Genomic DNA, 20838 nt, shown 5'->3' with positions numbered 1-20838 from the left:
CAAAAAGTCTGACAAAGGAATCATCACACAATCTTAAGCACCCATCTGCTTATCTACATACAGCTGTGCAGTATCAGATCAAGAAAGCATCAGCGGCTAATGAAATCTCTATTTTTAAACCACCAAGCACTTAAGTATGTAAAAATGAAGAGGTGTGGCCTAAATGTGGTGAAGCTGTAGTATGAGCGGGAGGGGCAGGTCTGAGAAACCACAAAATTAAGCAAACTGTGCACTCCTTCTCTTTGCTCTGCTTCTTTATGGTGAAATCTTTGGACATACACTGTGAAAAGTGAAAATGTTCAGATAAATGTTCAGCTATTGGTTTCTACAGTAAAGACATCTGGCAGTTCCTGACAATGCAGCTGGTGTCATTATGAGGTTATGTGGAGAATCATCACGGGGTGTAAAACATGCTGGGATGCCCCCACAACCTGAGCACCAAAAAGTCAAAAAAAAAAAATATCTGTCAAAGAATGTAATATGACATTCTACAGTATACAGTATGAATGAATGAATATATTATTATTAATTTTTTGTACTGTTTTATGAATACTATGAATTTGTACATACTACCCATTTTATTACTGTTTTCGGTCTTGTATAATAGGGCATTAGGCATATTAGTTATAGCATCTACCTAAAAAATCTTTATATTAATGAATACTGTATATTATTAATCATCTTTATCAAAATGTAATCAATTATTTTGTTATTCTCCTTTGCTGACATCACCAATTTGTCTTAATTTTCAGTCTCTCTCCTCCAACAACCTCCATTTTGATATGTAACATTTCACAATACAATTACTATTAGATAGAATAATGTTTTGCACTACTTTCTTTCTTCTTTTTTTTAAAAAACCTTGTTTCACAGATATGGGCATCCCTAGGCCGTTTTAGGGGCGCAATAGCTAGAGCTAGGGTGCCGTAACTGATGAAAATAACCCACTTGGTCAAATATTGCTCTGCAAAGAGCAATACTAGTTTTAATTTGTCTATAACTACGCAAATGTCCACTGAATAAATGTGGTAATCAACAGCTTGCTGTGCATTAAATGATTTTATAAAACGGTTAGTTCCATTCCTCGATTCTGATTGGTTAGCAGCTGTAGATTCTAGGCCATCTATGCATTATGTTCACAAGTCTTTAGGTCATTTGTTGTATATCACGTCTAATTGAGGATCCATTTGGGTGTCCATTTATTCCCCACTTTTTAACCCTGGGTGTAAGTCCAATATGGATAAGGACAGCCCACTTAATGGCTGTGAATTAGAATGTATGCCTACCTTAGTAAGACTGTGATGACTGCAGGACAGCACATCACATTCCAGATTAAGAATCTTCTGAGGACACAACAAAATCTCCTGGTCTTTGCTTCACAGTTTCTTGCAATTTCACGAAAGGAATTTTCTTAAATTTGGATAGTTTAATTATGTGCTTTAGTTTTTAAAAGCAAATGTAATGGTATAAAACCAGTTAAAAACCTAACCCTCATTAAATTTAGCCTGAGAACATTCACACTAATACTTGGTGACAAACTAAAAAAAAAGTGCTAAAGAAAAGTAAAATGCAATTCACATATGCATTTACTTTGGTGCCACTGTAAAAAGTGGTGACATGCAATTGTTACCTTATAGAGTTATTTCTACCTGATTCTGTTCTGGATTCTAAGCAGATTTAAGTGTGTGGGAGAATATCATATATGGTGTAAAAAAAAATAAAAATAAGACAGTGGCATGTTCAGAATATTCTCTTGCAGTTTACTGTTGCCATCAGGAACCTTTTTTTATTTTTTTAGCGGAAGGACAGCATTTAACAAACTTGCTTCAAAAAGGTAACATTTTAATACATGCATTTTAGGTTTTAATATTTTTTATTGTGTGGTAACCGTTTTAAAAAGGAATACCGGAGGCCATGCTGTATCGGCCTCACGTTGTGCCTAACAATGCAGCCCTGATTTAATTCAACCCTGACCGACATATCTTCTGCTTGTTCTATAAAGTGAATAATTCTAAATGAACTCCGTTATTTTGACAGGAAAATACAACAAATAATATGGTTTACATGTAGCGCATCGACTCAGCATGGCAAGAAAGATCTCACAATTTACACACCTTCAAAAAGTAAAGAATCTCTGCAAATGCAAAGTTATACAACAAAATTCACACCACACGCAATAATCAAGTTCTAAATTGATTAGGGCTCAATCTCTTATACAAAGCTAAAATATAGAAGTAATTAACACAAAACAATAATAAGTCTATCCTACTCAAGGCTGGGTCCGCGTTTTTTCTCCATGCTCATCTCTCTCACCTCATTTCTCTTCCCCTCGACCTAAAAAAGCAGAAAACACACTCCAAACCCCACCCCCCAACGACCCAGGGCCAGTCGGTTTCTTTCTTATCATTCTACATTCCCATATTACACCTGCTAATTGTTCCTACCAATTAGTCACCCCATGACACCAACAAACACAAAGCACATGTGAAAGTCTGTCAGATGTTGAAGGATGTAGTGCAATCCCATATTGACTGCATCATCTACATACCTGTTTGCTTGGTAAGCAAACTGCAGGGGGCCCAGCGAGGGTCCAGTAATGTCCTTCAGGTAGACCAACACCAGTCAAACCTGCAGTAAAGGTTCAGGTCTTCAGCCAGATGTTAATTGGTCTCAGTGCTGGGCGATGGGGTCTTGTAGCTGGTGATGACTTTCAGGCCATTCCACACTTATATAGGGTCATTACTTGAAAGCTGTTTTTTTTTTTTAGCTTTTTTTTAAGCTATTTAACTTTGCCACTCTAATCTCCTTATTCAGTGTGTATTTGGCCTCTTTGTAAAAGCCTTTGTCCCCACTCTTTTAGGCGTCCTCTTTGGCCTGGCAAAGCTGTTTGAGTTTTGCTCTGAACCAAGGTTTGTCATTATTAAAAGTTAAATAAGTCCTGGTGGGAACACACATGTCCTCACAGGAACTGATGAAATTGTCACAGTGTCAGTAAGCTCATCCAGATCAGTAGCTTTAGCCTCAAAAACACTCAACCAGTAAAATCTTGCTCTGCTTCAGCAGTCCATCGGTTTACAGTTTTTACTACAGGCTCAGCAGATTTGAGTTTCTGCCTGTAGGCTGGTAGAAGATGAACCAAACAGTGATCAGAGAATCCCAGCACTGCTCTGGGGACAGAGTGGTGTGCAGCCTTTAAAACAGTGTAGCAGTGGTCCAGTATATTGCTGTCTCTGGTGGGACATGTGATGTCCTCTCTAAATTTAGGCAGTTCACGGGTGAAGTTAGCTTTATTTAAATCACAGAGAACAATAATGAAAGAGTCTGGATAACGTTGTTCTGTGTGTGTGATCTGATCTGCCAACAGTACACACGCGTCAGGAGGAATACATACAATCATCAGAATGAATGAGGAAAACTCACACAGTGAGGCTTTCAGTTAATGAAGAAAGCTTCCAAATTTGGGCAGCACATCTTCTTTAAAACTGTCACATCTTTACACCAGCCTTCATTGATATAAAAACAATCCACCGCCTCTCGTTTTCACCGATGAGTTTTTTTTTAAAAGTCTTTGTTTTTGTGCATGTGAGGAGGTTCTGATGATTGAAACACAAGTTTTGAGCAGTGTAGAGCAGCGGTTCTTAATTCCAGTCCTCGCAACCCCAGTCCTCGTGTCCTTCCAGTCCTCGTGTATATGATGTCACACTTGAAGACGTTGCGCAGCACAAATCTGTGAATGAATGTTTCAAAGTGAGGTAAACTTGAACAGATTTCCCCTGCTCAGGGAGTAGGGAGCGATGAACATTGTGTAGGGACCATGTCAGTGGGAACACAGTTCATGCACGGTGCTCACTTCTAAGGAGTTGGTTATCTGAATCAGGTTTGATAACAAAGAGAGACATGTGAAATATGCAGTGCTGGGGAGTGCAAGGACTGGAATTGAGAACTGCGGGGGTAGAGTAGAGATTGTTTTTTGTTTGACAAGGTTTAAGTTTACGTGGCACAGAACGCGTGAAAACACAGTTTAAGTATAATGCAATGCAACACGTAAAAACACAGTATAAGTCATTATAATCCGTAAATATGTCCCTGCTGGATGAAACAAATGGCTTGTTTGTAATGGGTTTTTATTGTTTTTGTCTAGCCTCGCCTGTGTTTTGACTGGGACATGCAATAAAGTATGACAAGGGGCGTAACATTTCCATCACACACTTGAGGCATTCAGCCAATAGGCCAATCAGAGCACACACCTCGTTATTCAGACCGATAAGCTTTGTAAAAAATTACATGTTTCAGAAAGGTGGGGCATAGAAGAGAAACAATGATGTACATTATGTGGAATATAATGTATTTTTTAAACCTTTAAACACACAAACATATTTTATTACACCAGCTACACAAAATAATGTACTAAATAATAGCTACCTTCACTAGCGCACAGCACTATTCCCCTGAGATGTTTATGTAAGTAGACGGTACACCACAATGTGGACAAGTGCCAGACAGCCACAAAACATGGGAAATACAGATGCAAGTACAAAAAAGATTACTTTGAGGTCAGAGGGCTGGTTTTGTTCTGTAGCAGTCCCTCAAAATGCACTGGCATAAGATAAAAAAGGTTGCAGAAAAATTGCAAATGCAACCAGCAGGATTAACTGGTACATGTGTAGTTATTCTCTGTCCCCACACAGGTAACAGCTTTTAGAAAAAAAAAAGAAAAAAAAACACTCATCAAATCTTCATACACACACGAACAGAGTCTCAACTGTGAACACAAGAAATCTGGCAAAATCTCACGAGACTTCAGAATAAGCATGAGGGACGATGTGCAGGAAGAAATTGCAATGATAGTGTTTGGAATGATTTTTTACATGACACGTTGTAAAAACATTCGTGCTGTTGGCACAAATCAACAAGCTGATCCTCCATCTCTGCTGTCTTCATCAATTTCACTTAGTACTGCGTCATGCCTGCTTCCGTCTTCCATCATCTCACTTTCTGATTGGATATTGTTCCATTTCATTTGATAAACTCCAGAGCGTGGTTTTCCCCCCACACATCAGGATTTCTGCTCAGGATTCGCGATCGGGGAGCTCTGATGTTCTTCCGATCAGGTTAGGACACTCTTAACTCACCTCACACCAAGGGAAAATCTGATAAGATAATCTGTAGAACCATTAAGATAATCGGGACATAGCTAGGATTGTCGCAAGGGGCGAAATCGGCCCAAAATCAGCCCGGTTATCTTTTGTGTGTACGCAGCATTAGTTTAGCGTAATTTAAGTGTGCAAAAATGTATTCTATAATGAGAAAAGAGTTCTTCTCATTTATGAATATTCCCAGACAGCACACGTACATTCTGCAAGATGTCTGTAAAAGATCACTTTACCTGAAAAGCATCTGCTGTGTACTACAAGCATCTGATAAACATCTTTAAGATGTCCTTGAGACGTATTGCTGATGAGCAAACACTCAAAAACAAATAATACGTTCAAATTATCATATATTTTAAATTGAATTTTGTGCAGCCAGAACTGTAATCTGTGAAATTAACTATTTCTCATTCTTTATTTATTTAAATAGCTTGCACTTTTTTACAATTTGATTAGTCTGACCTCTGGAACTGATTGATCACCCTTTGAAACAGCTAACTTCCCACCACTTACTATTTGTTGTAAGTCCCATGCCTGTTTGAGGTTTTATACCTTCTTTTATGCTTTTGTGGGACTACAAATTTAAGAATCTGTGATCCTACATCATATGATAAACTTGAACTACATTGTAATCAGCATTCAAGTTGAATGTGAAGACATCAGTTTATTGATTAGATTCAATATAATTTGCAGTTATGGGGTTCTGCCAGTCTCTGATCTTCCTACTTAGTTAACTTTTTGTAAATATTTGCATGTCTCTAGTATTTGTGACCAGGTGCTGCTTAAAACATTTGGTGATATAGATTTTAGGCAATCTGTGCGTTATGTTCACAAGTCTTTAGGTCATTTGATGTATATTAGGTCTATTTGAGGATCCGTTTGGGGATCCATTTATTCACCTCTTTTTAACCCTGAGTGTAAGGCCAATATAGATAAGCCACTTAATGCCTATGAATTAGAACATATGCCTGTCAGACTGTGATGACTGCAGCACCGCACATCACATTCCCGGACACACCAAAATCTCCTGGTCTTTGCTTTGGTGTTTCTAACAATTTCATGACATGGATTTTTTACAATTTGGAAAGTTGTAATGTGTGCTTTAGTTTTTAAAAGCAAATTAAATTGTATAAAACCATTTAAAAGCCTAAACCTCATCAATGCAGATATATTTAGCTTGAGAACATTCACAGTAATAAGTTATCACAGGAAGTTGATTTGTAGTTTGCATGGTTTTAAGAATATCAAATGATGTGAAAAACAACAACAACAAAAAAAGTGTTAAAGAAAAGTAAAGTTACTTTTGTGCCACTGTAAAAAGTGGTGACACGCAATTGTTACAGTATAGAGCTATTTTCTACCTGATTTGTCCTTTAACAATTAGGTTTGTTGGTGTAAATGAATTCATATAATTTGATTCATATATAATAATATTTTTGACTTCAATAAAACCATTTGATTTAGATATTATAATTTTTTGGTTACCAATTTTTCACTGTTTGCTACTTCCTCAAACGGGTGGGAAAAAAGAGAGAGAGAGAGAGAGAGAGAGACGATCAAGCAAGGAAGTGGTATATTGTGCTGCCTACATCCAGAGGGCCTGGAAAGTTTTTTTATATGCATATCAATATATTCCAAGAAGAGTAATAAAGCAATAGAGTAAAAAAATGAGGAATAGAGTAAAAAAAAAAAAAAAAAAAACTAAAAACCATAGATTTATCCCTCTGTATTATCCTGGTGTTGTCCAGTACCATCTGTTGAAGGGAGGGTGGGTGGGAAATCCGGACAGACATATGGTTCCAGGCAGACAGATTATTCAGGGCAGACAGGGAGTTCATAAGAAGGCAGGAGAAGAGGGGGCATGTCTATATATATTTCTTATCACAGTCCATCGAGCAGTTCTCACCCTCAGCAATGGTGCAATGGGTGGAGCTTCCCTCTGCTCTCTCGCTATTCATGGCACTCTCCACAGTGAAAAGCTCTGTTGCCGGCTCTTGGACCTTCCATGTCGATGGCTCCTCAGTCTCGGTGGGCTCTGGTTCTCTGTCAGCGGTGGGCTCAGGCTTTGGCTCTGCTTAGCAGGGAGATGGTGGGCTGGGCTCTGGGTCCTGAATGGGGCTGGTGTTGTTGTCCGCAATGTCCACCATGAGCAGTGATCCACAGGACACTAGTACCCACTCAACAAAGGTGGCAAGGATCTTTTGAGGACCATCCCCGGACAGCTGCTCTCCTGTGGAGGTGTTCAGTAGTGTGTTAGGGTGGCCAGAAACACAAAGTCCTTGGTGTGGTCCTCAAGACCGCGATCCCCCTGCTATAGCAGGAGGACGAGGACGGTAGGATCGTCCATAAGGTAAAACCAAAACTGACAAAATAAATGAAAAAAACAAAATGCAGGGAAACAGGCTGCTTTATTTTTTTGCGGTGCGGTATTCTGGCAGGTTGTGGTGCGGGAGAGAAACGTGTAACCGAGGAAGAGACAATAAACAGTCTTTAAAACTTCACAGAGGGGTAATCCACAGCAGGGCCACAGCGCCCACACACATGAAAAATGGAGCGCAGCTGGAGGAAAACAAAACTAGAGGTATTTCATATTGCTTGGCGTGAAAGTAACCTATCCTTCAGAAAAGCATTAAAAACTGCTAGATCCGATTACTTTTCTTCTCTTTTAGAAGAAAACAAACATAACCCCAGGTATTTATTCAATACAGTGGCTAAATTAACGAAAAATAAAGCCTCAACAAGTGTTGACATTTTCCAACATCACACATGACTTTATGAACTACTTTACTTCTAAAATTGATACTATTAGAGATAAAATTGCAACCATTCAGCCATCAGCTACAGTATCGCATCAGACAGTGCACTATAGACCCCCTGAGGAACAGTTCCACTCATTCTCTACTATAGGAGAGGAAGAATTGTAAAAACTTGTTAAATCATCTTCTTCATCTGTTAGGAACCTAGGTGTGCTATTTGATCGCAATCTTTCCTTAGAACGCCACGTTTCTAGCATTTTTAAAACTGCATTTTTCCATCTAAAAAATATATCTAAATTACGGCATATGCTCTCAATGTCAAATGCAGAAATGTTAATCCATGCATTTATGACCTCAAGGTTAGATTATTGTAATGCTTTATTGGGTTGTTGTTCTGCACGCTTAGTAAACAAACTACAGCTAGTCCAAAATGCAGCAGTAAGAGTTCTTACTAGAACCAGGAAGTATGACCATATTAGCCCGGTCCTGTCAACACTGCACTGGCTCCCTATCAAACATCGTATAGATTTTAAAATATTGCTTATTACTTATAAAACCCTGAATGGTTTAGCACCTCAGTATTTGAATGAGCTCCTTTTACATTATAATCCTCTACGTCCGCTACGTTCTCAAAACTCAGGCAATTTGATAATACCTAGAATATCAAAATCGGCAGATCCTTTTCCTATTTGGTGCCTAAACTCTGGAATAACGTAGCTAACATTGTTCCGGAGGCAGACACACTCTTGCAGTTAAAATCTAGATTAAAGACCCATCTCTTTAACCTGGCTTACACATAACATACAGGTCCTTCTCAAAAAATTAGCATATTGTGATAAAGTTCATTATTTTCCATAATGTAATGATAAAAATTAAACTTTCATATATTTTAGATTCATTGCACACCAACTGAAATATTTCAGGTCTTTTATTGTTTTAATACTGATGATTTTGGCATACAGCTCATGAAAACCCAAAATTCCTATCTCAAAAAATTAGCATATTTCATCCGACCAATAAAAGAAAAGTGTTTTAAATAATACAAATAAAGGCAACCTTCAAATAATTATGTTCAGTTATGCACTCAATACTTGGTCGGGAATCCTTTTGCAGAAATGACTGCTTCAATGCGGCGTGGCATGGAGGCAATCAGCCTGTGGCACTGCTGAGGTGTTATGGAGGCCCAGGATGCTTCGATAGCGGCCTTAAGCTCATCCAGAGTGTTGGGTCTTGCGTCTCTCAACTTTCTCTGCACAATATCCCACAGATTCTCTATGGGGTTCAGGTCAGGAGAGTTGGCAGGCCAATTGAGCACAGTAATACCATGGTCAGTAAACCATTTACCAGTGGTTTTGGCACTGTGAGCAGGTGCCAGATCGTGCTGAAAAACGAAATCTTCATCTCCATAAAGCTTTTCAGCAGATGGAAGCATGAAGTGCTCCAAAATCTCCTGATAGCTAGCTGCATTGACCCTGCCCTTGATAAAACACAGTGGACCAACACCAGCAGCTGAGATGGCACCCCAGACCATCACTGACTGTGGGTACTTGATCCTGGACTTCAGGCATTTTGGCATTTCCTTCTCCCCAGTCTTCCTCCACCTTGATTTCCGAATGACATGCAAAATTTGCTTTCATCTGAAAAAGGTACTTTGGACCACTGAGCAACAGTCCAGTGCTGCTTCTCTGTAGCCCATTTCCTGCACACACCTGTGCACGGTGGCTCTGGATGTTTCTACTCCAGACTCAGTCCACTGCTTCCGCAGGTCCCCCAAGGTCTGGAATCGGTCCTTCTCCACAATCTTCCTCAGGGTCCGGTCACCTCTTCTCGTTGTGCAGCATTTTTTGCCACACTTTTTCCTTCCCACAGACTTCCCAATGAGGTGCCTTGATACAGCACTCTGGGAACAGCCTATTCGTTCAGAAATTTCTTTCTGTGTCTTACCCTCTCGCTTGAGGGTGTCAATGATGGCCTTCTGGACAGCAGTCAGGTCGGCAGTCTTACCCATGATTGCGGTTTTGAGTAATGAACCAGGCTGGGAGTTTTTAAAAGCCTCAGGAATCTTTTGCAGGTGTTTAGAGTTAATTAGTTGATTCAGATGATTAGGTTAACAGCTCGTTTAGAGAACCTTTTCATGATATGCTAATTTTTTGAGATAGGAATTTTGGGTTTTCATGAGCTGTATGCCAAAATCATCAGTATTAAAACAATAAAAGACCTGAAATATTTCAGTTGGTGTGCAATGAATCTAAAATATATGAAAGTGTAATTTTTATCATTACATTACGGAAAATAATGAACTTTATCACAATATGCTAATTTTTTGAGAAGGACCTGTACTAATATGCTTTTAATATCCAAATCCGTTAAAGGATTTTTAGGCTGCATTTATTAGGTAAACCGGAACCGGGAACACTTCCCATAACACCAGATGTACTTGCTACATCATTAGAAGAATGGCATCTATGCTAATATTAGTCTGTTTCTCTCTTATTCCGAGGTCACCGTAGCCACCAGATCCAGTCTGTATCCAGATCAGAGGGTCACTGCAGTCACCCGGATCCAGTACGTATCCAGACCAGATGGTGGATCAGCACCTAGAAAGGACCTCTACTGCCCTGAAAGACATCGGAGACCAGGACAACTAGAGCCCCAGATACAGATCCTCTGTAAAGACCTTGTCTTAGAGGACCAGCAGGACAAGACCACAGGAAACAGATGATTCTTCTTCACAATCTGACTTTGCTGCAGCCTGGAATTGAACTACTGGTTTCGTCTGGTCAGAGGAGAACTGGCCCCCCAACTGAGCCTGGTTTCTCCCAAGGTTTTTTTCTCCATTCTGTCACCGATGGAGTTTCGGTTCCTTGCCGCTGTCGCCTCTGGCTTGCTTAGTTGGGGTCACTTAATCTACAGAGATATCGTTGACTTGATTGCAAATAAATGCACAGACACTATTTAAACTGAACAGAGATGACATCACTGAATTCAATGATGAACTGTCTTTAATTATCATTTTGCATTATTGACACACTGTTTTCCTAATGAATGTTGTTCAGTTGCTTTGACGCAATGTATTTTGTTTAAAGCGCTATATAAATAAAGGTGACTTGACTTGACACACACACACACACACTTGTTTGTTTTTGTGAAAAGTGGGTTCATCCCATAGGCGTAATGGTTTTTATACTGTACAAACTGTATATTCTATGGCCCTACACCAACCCTACACCTAACCCTAATAGGGACCTTTGTGCATTTTTACTTTCTCAAAAAAACTAATTCTGTATGGTATATAAGCGTTTTAAAAAATGGGGACATGGGTTATGTCCTCATAAGCCACCCTCTCCTTGTAATACCGGTGTCATACCTATGCCATTATACGAAGTTGTGTCCTGATATGTCACAAAAACATGCACACACACACATACACACACACATACACACACACACACACACACACAAACACACACACACACACACACACACACACACACACACACACACACACACACACACACAGAGAACCAGGATAATACAGGAGTAATCTATGATGATACCGGACAACCAAACACTGAACAGACTGCAACTTATATGGGGAACGTGAATGAGGATCACTGAAAAGACACACCTGAACATGATTATACAATTAACACAAGACAGAAACTATTTATTTTGTTCATTCAGACAAATTTGCAAATACATACAAACATAGGAAATGGGTTTTTTTGCATATCCAGTCATATCTAGTCATATTGCAATGGAGGCATTGCCTCCTCTCACGTGATTTCCCCCAATTAATTCTTAATGACCCCCCTGTAAATTCAAGGCATGCTTTAGGGGGTCTGGTAAAACTCAGTGGGCTCAGGGGAGGAGAGAGATGTGCACTCCCGCTGTAACTTTTCCTGCTGGTGTCACAGTTGAATAGTTTTACTTTAGAAGAAAGAGTGATTTATATAAGTTTTACTGTCTTATTTTGCAATATTGCTGTTCTTTCAGTTTTTAATCTTTAGCTACATTTTTTTTCCATGAAACTGATGTATAATGTAATAGTTTGTGCCTTCGATGAGATTTGACTTGAAATGTTCACACTTTCAAGTGGATATGATCTCATTATCCATTTAAGGATATGACACAGTACTATGTGGCATAGTTTAAAATACAACTTCCTGGTAAAAAAAGAACATTAATGCAAAGCTAAAGGGGAGAGTGTCTCTGAGTGTCTTTGAAGAGTTGTTTGAACCTTTGGAAATGGCAAGATTTTTTGCCCTAGGACCCTTAGTTTTGATCCTACGCATGGTCTTATGTAAGTACAGAAATGTTTTTTTTTTTTTTTTTTTTTTTTTTTTTTTTATTATTACTTATTTGTATGTTATTTTTTTTACAGATGAATGTGTGACTGTGTGTGTGTGTGTGTGTATGTGCATGTATGTATGCATGTGGTGTGCGTGTGTCTGTGTGTGTATATATATATATATTATTTTCTGACTCATTTTTTAATTGTTCATAACTTAGGAAAGTAGTTGTAGTGGTGTAGATTCATTCATACTTTGATCCAGTTTCTGTGTTGTCGTTGTTTAACAAGAAGAAGGGGAATTCTCTTTAGATGGCCAAAATAAGTTGTTGCTTTGTAAAGGTTTTGTGGCGGTATTCTGGAAAGAGTATAAACTAAAGTTTGTATTATTAACTAAAAAAAAAAAGTAAAAAAGAAAATAAAAGAATGGAAAACCACTGTGTAAACATATATTCTACTTGTATTTAACTGACGGAAAAATATTTTTGGGGAGATTTTTATAAATTTTATTTGATAACTTTTTCAACATTTGCTGCCCAAATTGTTGACATTATTTTGGTGTTCTTGAAGTTTTGGTCTTTTGTAGAGTTTGTATTTTTATTATATTTGTTATTTGCTGTACTGGGCTACTTAAAATTAACTTGTTTTAATAATCACAAGCCTCTCACCCACACTCACTTCTAACCCAGACACAAAGCCAGGAAGAAAAAAAAAGGTTTTGACAAGCTCTTTTGCAGCAGTCGGTGAAAAGCACTCTAAAGATATTCGAGATGATGAAAAGGAGAACTCTTTACAAAATGTTAACTTAAAATGTGTGAAAATTCTTAGATATTTGTTAAAAATGTAATATTGTAATATTTACTTTTTTCTTTTATATATATAATTTTTGTTTTACCTTATTTCAAGATAGATTTTATAAATAAATGTAAATCTTTTATTGTTTCTTTTAATGTAAACCTTTTAAACTTTTTGTCTTTTATTGTTTACATTGAATGTTGTGCACCCAATCAAACCAGTTGTTTTTTTTTTTTTTTTTGGAAAAATAAAAGCATCAAGTTCATTAATTAACATCTATTAATGTTAGTTATTGTATTAACTGACTTAAACTAAAAATGATCTCAGCTTCATTAAATACAGTACAGACCAAAAGTTTGGACACACCTTCTCATTCAAAGAGTTTTCTTTATTTTCATGACTATGAAAATTGTAGAGTCACATTGAAGGCATCAAGTGCTATTTGACCAAGAAGGAGAGTGATGGGGTGCTGCGCCAGATGACCTGGCCTCCACAGTCACCGGACCTGAACCCAATCGAGATGGTTTAGGGGTGAGCTGGACCGCAGACAGAAGGCAAAAGGGCCAACAAGTGCTAAGCATCTCTCGGGGAACTCCTTCAAGACTGTTGGAAGACCATTTCAGGTGACTACCTCTTGAAGCTCATCAAGAGAATGCCAAGAGTGTGCAAAGCAGTAATCAAAGTAAAAGGTGGCTACTTTGAAGAACCTAGAATATGACATATTTCAGTTGTTTAACACTTTTTTGTTATGTATATAATTCCATATATAATTCCACATGTGTTAATTCATAGTTTTGATGCCTTCAGTGTGAATCTACAATTTTCATAGTCATGAAAATAAAGAAAACTCTTTAGCAGCGTGAGGTTGTGGGTTTGATTCTCAAGGAACACGTTAGGTAAAAAATGTTAGCCTGAATGCACTATAAGTAGCTTTGGATAAAAGTGTCTGCTAAATGCATAAAACAATAATCTTATTTTATAAAATATACTTTTTTTTTTCTAACAGTGTATTAGAAAATATAAAAATGATCATGAACTAAGATTAAGTATTTCATTGTTGTAGTAACTAATGTTAACAAATGAAATCTTATTGTAAAGAGTTACCTTGCAGTACATTTGGAGGACCGAATGTTATACCACTGATGTAATACCAATATTCATTTTTTTTTTAGGTTTTTAGGTTTAGGGTGAGCGCATAGAAAATACAATATGTACAGTATAAAAAATTTATGTAAAAAAAATTGCAATTTCTGTCATTTAGATTTTGTGTGTGTGTGTTTTTTGCTGCATTTGGTTTGTTAATCCAATGGAAAATGTGTTGACTTTTATGCATATAGACTGTTTTTGGATCCAGTTTAAACTATATAATTGTCAATTAGATGTCAAAGCTGACCAATCCACCAACTCCACACCACCCACTGATCTCACCACTGCATTACCTATCATTAAAGGTAACCACGACAACACACATCACCACAGCAGACACACACTCCAGCATTATACAGCATCTCTCTCACACTCAGTCTGTCTCACTCATGACCTCTGACCTCCATTATCCCATCATATACACTGCGAACTCTGACAAAATCACATCTTCAGTGCTGCGCTCATGACCAGTGTTACATTTTTATAATGTTGCTAATCTTAATATATTAGAAGGTTTTTCCTATAAAAAAATCTCATAGTAACTTTTCTTCAGGTTGATGTCTTCACATGATAAACAGATATGGGTCACGCATATGGGGAGCAAAATAATATTAACCATCAGCTAAGGCATTATTTTAGATGGCTGTTGCAAATAATACAAATAGTGAATGACCTTTTTAAGTTGACTTTAAAGTCTGTAAACGTAAGTCCTTTCAAATGAATATTTGACCTCAATCCTCAACTTCTTCATGCTGTAAATCTATCATTACAGTCCCTCAGTCAAATCTCAGGTTAAGCTGACATCAAACTCACACTGCTGCATTATTACTCTCACACACTCTGAGCTCCAGCTTCCCATCATGCCATGCTGCAATCACATGTTACTGAGCAAGAGGTGTTATTTATTTATTTGTTTGTTTGTTGTGACCCAAACAAGCCCTTTTAGACAAAGCCAGGCTTCACATTTAAAAATTCAGCAAAATAGATACTAAAATAAAACATTTATTTTTGTTCATTAAAAATCCAGTTCCTGCAGGAATAATCATTTATTTATTCATTTTCAAGATCAAATGACATCAAATGACAAAGGTACTGATGATCCTCTTTTGAGATACTATCATAGCCAGTGCTTTAATCAAACATAAGTAAAGACTTTCTAAAATGTCCTATTAAAAACGAATATTACAGTATTCTTGTAATTGAATGAGACTACTGCTAATATATTGATTGCTGTTAAATATAAATGAATAAAAATTATTTTAACAGTTATAAATCATTTAGATTTAAATAAATGTATTCATATTTATAGTGAAGTAATTAAAATTTATTTCATGTTTTTGTTCATATCTCTTAAAAAAGGTAACATCGTAACCTCGAATTCGTGTACGTAACCCTTGTTCCCTAAAGTCATAGTTAATATTTAGTTAACACTTCAGATCAGAAAGATACTCAGAGAAGCACATCAATCTCACCCACACGCACCACTATACAACAACAAAACACAGACACCACAGGTAAAAGTGTATTTTACATTATATTAAATGTGTTTTTGTTATATAAATGTGTAAAAGTGTAAGATAAGCATCTCATTTGATCAATTACTCATCATCTTATAGGGAGCACTTCTAATCAGGATGAAACTCAGACAAGCCCATCAATCTCACCCACACACACCACTATACAACAACAAAACACAGACACCACAGGTAAAAGTGTATTTTACATTATATTAAATGTGTTTTTGTTATATAAATGTGTAAAAGTGTAAGATAAGCATCTCATTTGATCAAATACTCATCATATAGGGAGCGCTTCTAATCAGAAAGAAACTCAGACAAGCCCATCAATCTCACCCACACACACCACTATACAACAACAAAACACAGACACCACAGGTAAAAGTGTATTTTACATTATATTAAATGTGTTTTTGTTATATAAATGTGTAAAAGTGTAAGATAAGCATCTCATTTGATCAAATACTCATCATATAGGGAGCGCTTCTAATCAGAAAGAAACTCAGACAAGCCCATCAATCTCACCCACACACACCACTATACAACAACAAAACACAGACACCACAGGTAAAAGTGTATTTTACATTATATTTAATGTTGATGTTTTTTTTTCATAAATGTGTTAAAATTTAAGATAAACATCTGTTTTGATCAAATATTCATCATCATATAGGGAGCACTTCTAATCAGAAAGATACTCAGACAAGCACATCAATCTCACCCACACGCACTGCTATACAACAACAAAACACAGACACCACAGGTAAAAGTGTATTTTACATTATATTTAATGTTTTTTTTTTTTTATAAATGTGAAAAAGTATAAGATAAGCATCTTATTTGATCAAATATTCATCATTATAAAGAGAGCACTTCTAATCAGAAAGAAACTCAGAGTAGTACATCAATCTTAATTCCTTGCCAATGTGCATTGGCTCATTTAGTTTACACTCAAAGTAGATTGGTCTCTCTAAGCGAGACCTCGATTCGTTGGTCATCTGACGAATTGGTAACAATGTATTTAACAATGGTACAAGTGTATTTAACATTATATTTCATGCTTTTTATCACTTACCAATTTATAATGTAAATACATTTATATTATGTTGTGCTTTCGCAGTTCGTGGTAATAAAAATCTATTTTGTCTTGCCTTTTTTTTAAACAATACAATACAAAACTGTGCTACCATGTTGGAGTATAACCTTCTTATATAGGACTATAAATGGACCTACATTATATTAAGTGTAAATAACAACTATGTAATTACATTTAAATGAATTATTTGATACATTGCACTTGTTATTGTATTCCTTTTATCGTATCGCTTTATTTTAAGTTACTTGTTACAGTGTAATTATACATGTATGTACTGAGTAATATTAATTACCTACATGTACTTACTATATGGTTAGGTTTAGGATTACTTGCATGTAATTGTGCATAACTTATTGTTATTATAAAGGTAAGTAATGTGTTACCCACTATGATTTACTTCTATTTAAAAAATTTATGTAATTACTGTAAAATTACTGTAAAACCTGTTCCTAACCTGACCCGCATCCCACCTCAACAGCAGCAAAAATGTTTTACAATACAACAGGAACACAATAATTACATTGTACCTAACATTTTTTTGTTTTGGTTGTTGTATAACTTATGTTCATGCTAGTTAAAGGCACCAGTGAACGTTTTATTTGATCACATAATTATTATCGTGCAGGGAACACACCCACACTCACCCCTACACAACAGCAGAACACCAGCCCCACTGCAGGTAACTGCATATATTTTAACATTGCATTTATTTATTTATTTTTGTAGAAGAGTTAGATAATTCAGTGAACAGCAGCTTGTACTTGGTGAATAGATGAAGGTCATCTTCCAGCTATCAAACATAATCGTTTCTTGAAACATTTGTATAATAGAAAAATTGCATAGTCCTTTTTTTAGGTTTTTTTTTTTTTTTTTTTTTTTTTTAATGAAATCTATAACAAACTTTAACAAAGTTTTATTTTATATTTTAGAAGCTTCAAAAATAGGTCTGGACAAAATAAGTGAGCATCATTGATCGCAGCATCATTACTTCTGCCATTGCTTTAGTCTATTTTTGAAAAAGCTGTTACAATACTTGCCTTGTTTCAGCCGTTTCTAAATCGTCCCCTTGGAATTATTTACATTTTAGTTATTTTAGTTTTATTTTAGTTATTTTAGTCCAAATTTAGTTATTCCCATATTGTTATTCTGTGACAACCTATTTACATTATGTGATAGATTTTTTTATGTTGTATACATTATGGGATTTTTATTTAAAAAACAATAAGGTTCTATCTACACAGACGAATGCAATGCAAAAACTTTAAAGCTCAATATCTCAAAACAACTCGGAATGCAGATAGAACCTTATAATTCCAAGGGGACAAAATGTATTGCTAAATTGCATTAATAAAACAAATTTAGCCACATAACAATGCATAGTTAGGAGAGATCTCACACTTTCCACAGTTGCAGAAACAAGTGGTAAGTGTTGCTCTGTTTCTATTATGTTGTTCCTGATTAAAAAAATAGGACAGAAAATATATACAGTAATAACTTGACATGTTTACATTGTTCATTACATTGTTTCATGTTGTCAACCCATCATTACAGACAATCAGTCAAACTCCTCCACTCTTATCCCTTCACCAAACACAACTATCACTAAAGATAAAGCTGACATCAAACTCACACTCCTGCATTATTACTCTCACACACAATCTCTCACACTCTCACCTCCATCTTCCCATCATGCCCTGCTGCGAGCACATGTTTCTGAGTACATTCATTGATGTATATGAGTGTGCATGCATGTATTTTCATATAAAGAAATGTTTAGACAAGTTTCTATAATAAAAATAAACATATTTTGGAGGTAAACAGTATATTTAAATATTATAAAATATGTCACACATATCAAATAGTTTAAATTCATAGTTGTATATTTTGGTGCCAATTCATCTGTAATCAGACATTGCTAATGGCAATACTTATACACATTTGTTATGTTTTATATTAATTACTAATTATTAGAAGCTTAGATATTGTTTCATGGTGTCCGTCCATCATTACAGTCCCTCTCTCCACTCTCACCACTTCATCAAATATACCTGCAGAAATCAGCAATAAAGGTTAAAGCTGACATCAAACTCACACTCCTGCATTATTACTCTCACACACTCTCATCTCCATCTTCCCATCATGCCCTGCTACGAGCACACCATCTCTGAGCTTTTATTTTATTTTTTAATTTTTTCACAATTTAGACAGCCTATGGCACATAGAGAGGTATGAGAGCTTTATATATTTCATTTAGATAGAGTCCCTCACACCTGTGTGCCGATCTACATTTTTTTAAGATGACTGTTCATTTCCTTATATTCACACAAGATGTTTTTATGTTTAGCTGCAATAATCCATTCTTGCATCCACTGTATGGTATAGCGATTAACTTGTTAATTATATTAAACATTTCTGTATTATATATTTGTATTTAAAAATTACAAATATTATTTCACTATTATTACACAGTTTACAAAGTTATACCTCCCGGAAATTGTTGATGTCAAAGGTTGTGCAGCTTCAATTTAGAGTAAATTTGTTATTGTGTAATTTGCCATGGCTAATGCTAATACTAATATAATATTTTATATATTTGTGAATTACATAAAGTGACGCTAAATATCATGAACTTTCATTTCCTTTAAAAACAGTCCCCTCACGCACTCATACACAAACCCCCCTATCACGAGATCAATTTAACGAGTTGCCTCTTGAAATGTGTTATTTCTACATTAATTGAGCTTTGCAGTATATCTGTAGCTTGGTCAGACAGTTTTAACTATTAACTTTTATCAACTAGCAGCTCAACCAGGTTCAAGTAATGACTCCATCACCTCACCTCCAATCACGACCATCACATCTCTCACCTCCACACAACCCAGCTCAACCTTACACACATCCACCAGCATCACGGGTAACTCCACAACACTTGTGCTCTCTGATATAATTATTAATGTTTATTGAGACAAAATTGCTTGATTTATGATTATTAATATTTAAATATGTGTTTTTCTCAGGTACCACAGAAAGCACATGTGAGTATTTGTTTGTCTGTTGTGTGAAGTCAACTTTAATTGTGTTGTTCAAGACACAGTTTCTTCTTATGAGTTTGTGACTGTTCATACACACTTACACACAGGTCAGTACAGCGTTTTGGAGAGAGTGAAAGAAAACGAAGCTCATGTGGTGAATATCAAGTGCTCTGAGGACCAAAATTACACAATCAGGATAAAGGATAAGCACAAAGAGATCCGTGCTGAGCAAATATCTGACCAGACTGCCTTTAAAATTCCTTTTGAATGGTTAAAACCATGCACTGTGTACAGCGTCAGTGTGGATGACTGTAAACTCAGTGGAAACAACACCTTTACTTCCAGTAGTAAGTGTGAAAAAGAAGATTTCTGCATGAATTAAAACAAGCTGAAATAGACTCAAATGGGACATAATTTACAGTGACCTCACACTTAAAAATATCCAGTTTATTTACACTTCATTCAACAGATTGATATTTTGTTACATAATGCAATGATAGTCATTTTTAAATATAATTTTTAAATCTCCAAATTCTCTTTGGGGACTTTGTATATTTTTATTTCACATCTTAGAGAGCAATAACAATTCTTATATGTCAGGTTTTGAACTGTGTTTGTATTTTGTTGCTGAATAGATATTGTGAAGTAATATTTATATTTGTCTCTCGTTTCTTGTACAGAAAATGGAGAAACCATTCCAAAAACTGTTGTGACAAGCGTGACAGATAATGAAGTGTGTTTGAAAGGAGAATTCAATGGTATTCAATGGGATCTGACTGAATGTGTTGAAATAACGGAGCAAAACTCTTGTGCATCCACACACATCGTTGTACTGGACACATGTAACTACACAATGAGTGTTGCTCTGCCCCCAGGTCGGTATTTAATAAACTCAACAGATGTATCATTATTCAGTTACATTTTTACTGCTGTTTAAACACAAATGAAATATCTGTAGAATAATGATGAATGTTAAATCAATCTCACTCTCTCTCATGATGTAGAATTGACTGTTTTTCAGTTCATGAGTGTGAATTTGAATCGGTCACAACACA

The 20838-nt window shown here is 36.2% G+C and overlaps 1 protein-coding gene across 1 annotated transcript in view; it reads left to right on the top strand.

Moving 5' to 3' along the window:
• Nucleotides 1-12134: 12134 nt before the first annotated feature.
• Nucleotides 12135-20838, top strand: part of LOC132160206 (receptor-type tyrosine-protein phosphatase C-like) — a 241630-nt gene continuing 232926 nt past the window's right edge. The window contains exons 1-5 of the mRNA XM_059569947.1: nt 12135-12209; nt 14372-14443; nt 15944-16033; nt 16133-16222; nt 16329-16418. Coding sequence (XP_059425930.1) covers nt 12155-12209; nt 14372-14443; nt 15944-16033; nt 16133-16222; nt 16329-16418 — 397 coding nt within the window. The 5' untranslated portion in view covers nt 12135-12154. The remainder of the gene's footprint in view (nt 12210-14371; nt 14444-15943; nt 16034-16132; nt 16223-16328; nt 16419-20838) is intronic.

Source organism: Carassius carassius, chromosome 16 (genome assembly GCF_963082965.1).
Source record: "Carassius carassius chromosome 16, fCarCar2.1, whole genome shotgun sequence".
Lineage (NCBI taxonomy): Eukaryota > Metazoa > Chordata > Actinopteri > Cypriniformes > Cyprinidae > Carassius > Carassius carassius.
This window is presented reverse-complemented; position numbering and strand designations above follow the sequence as displayed.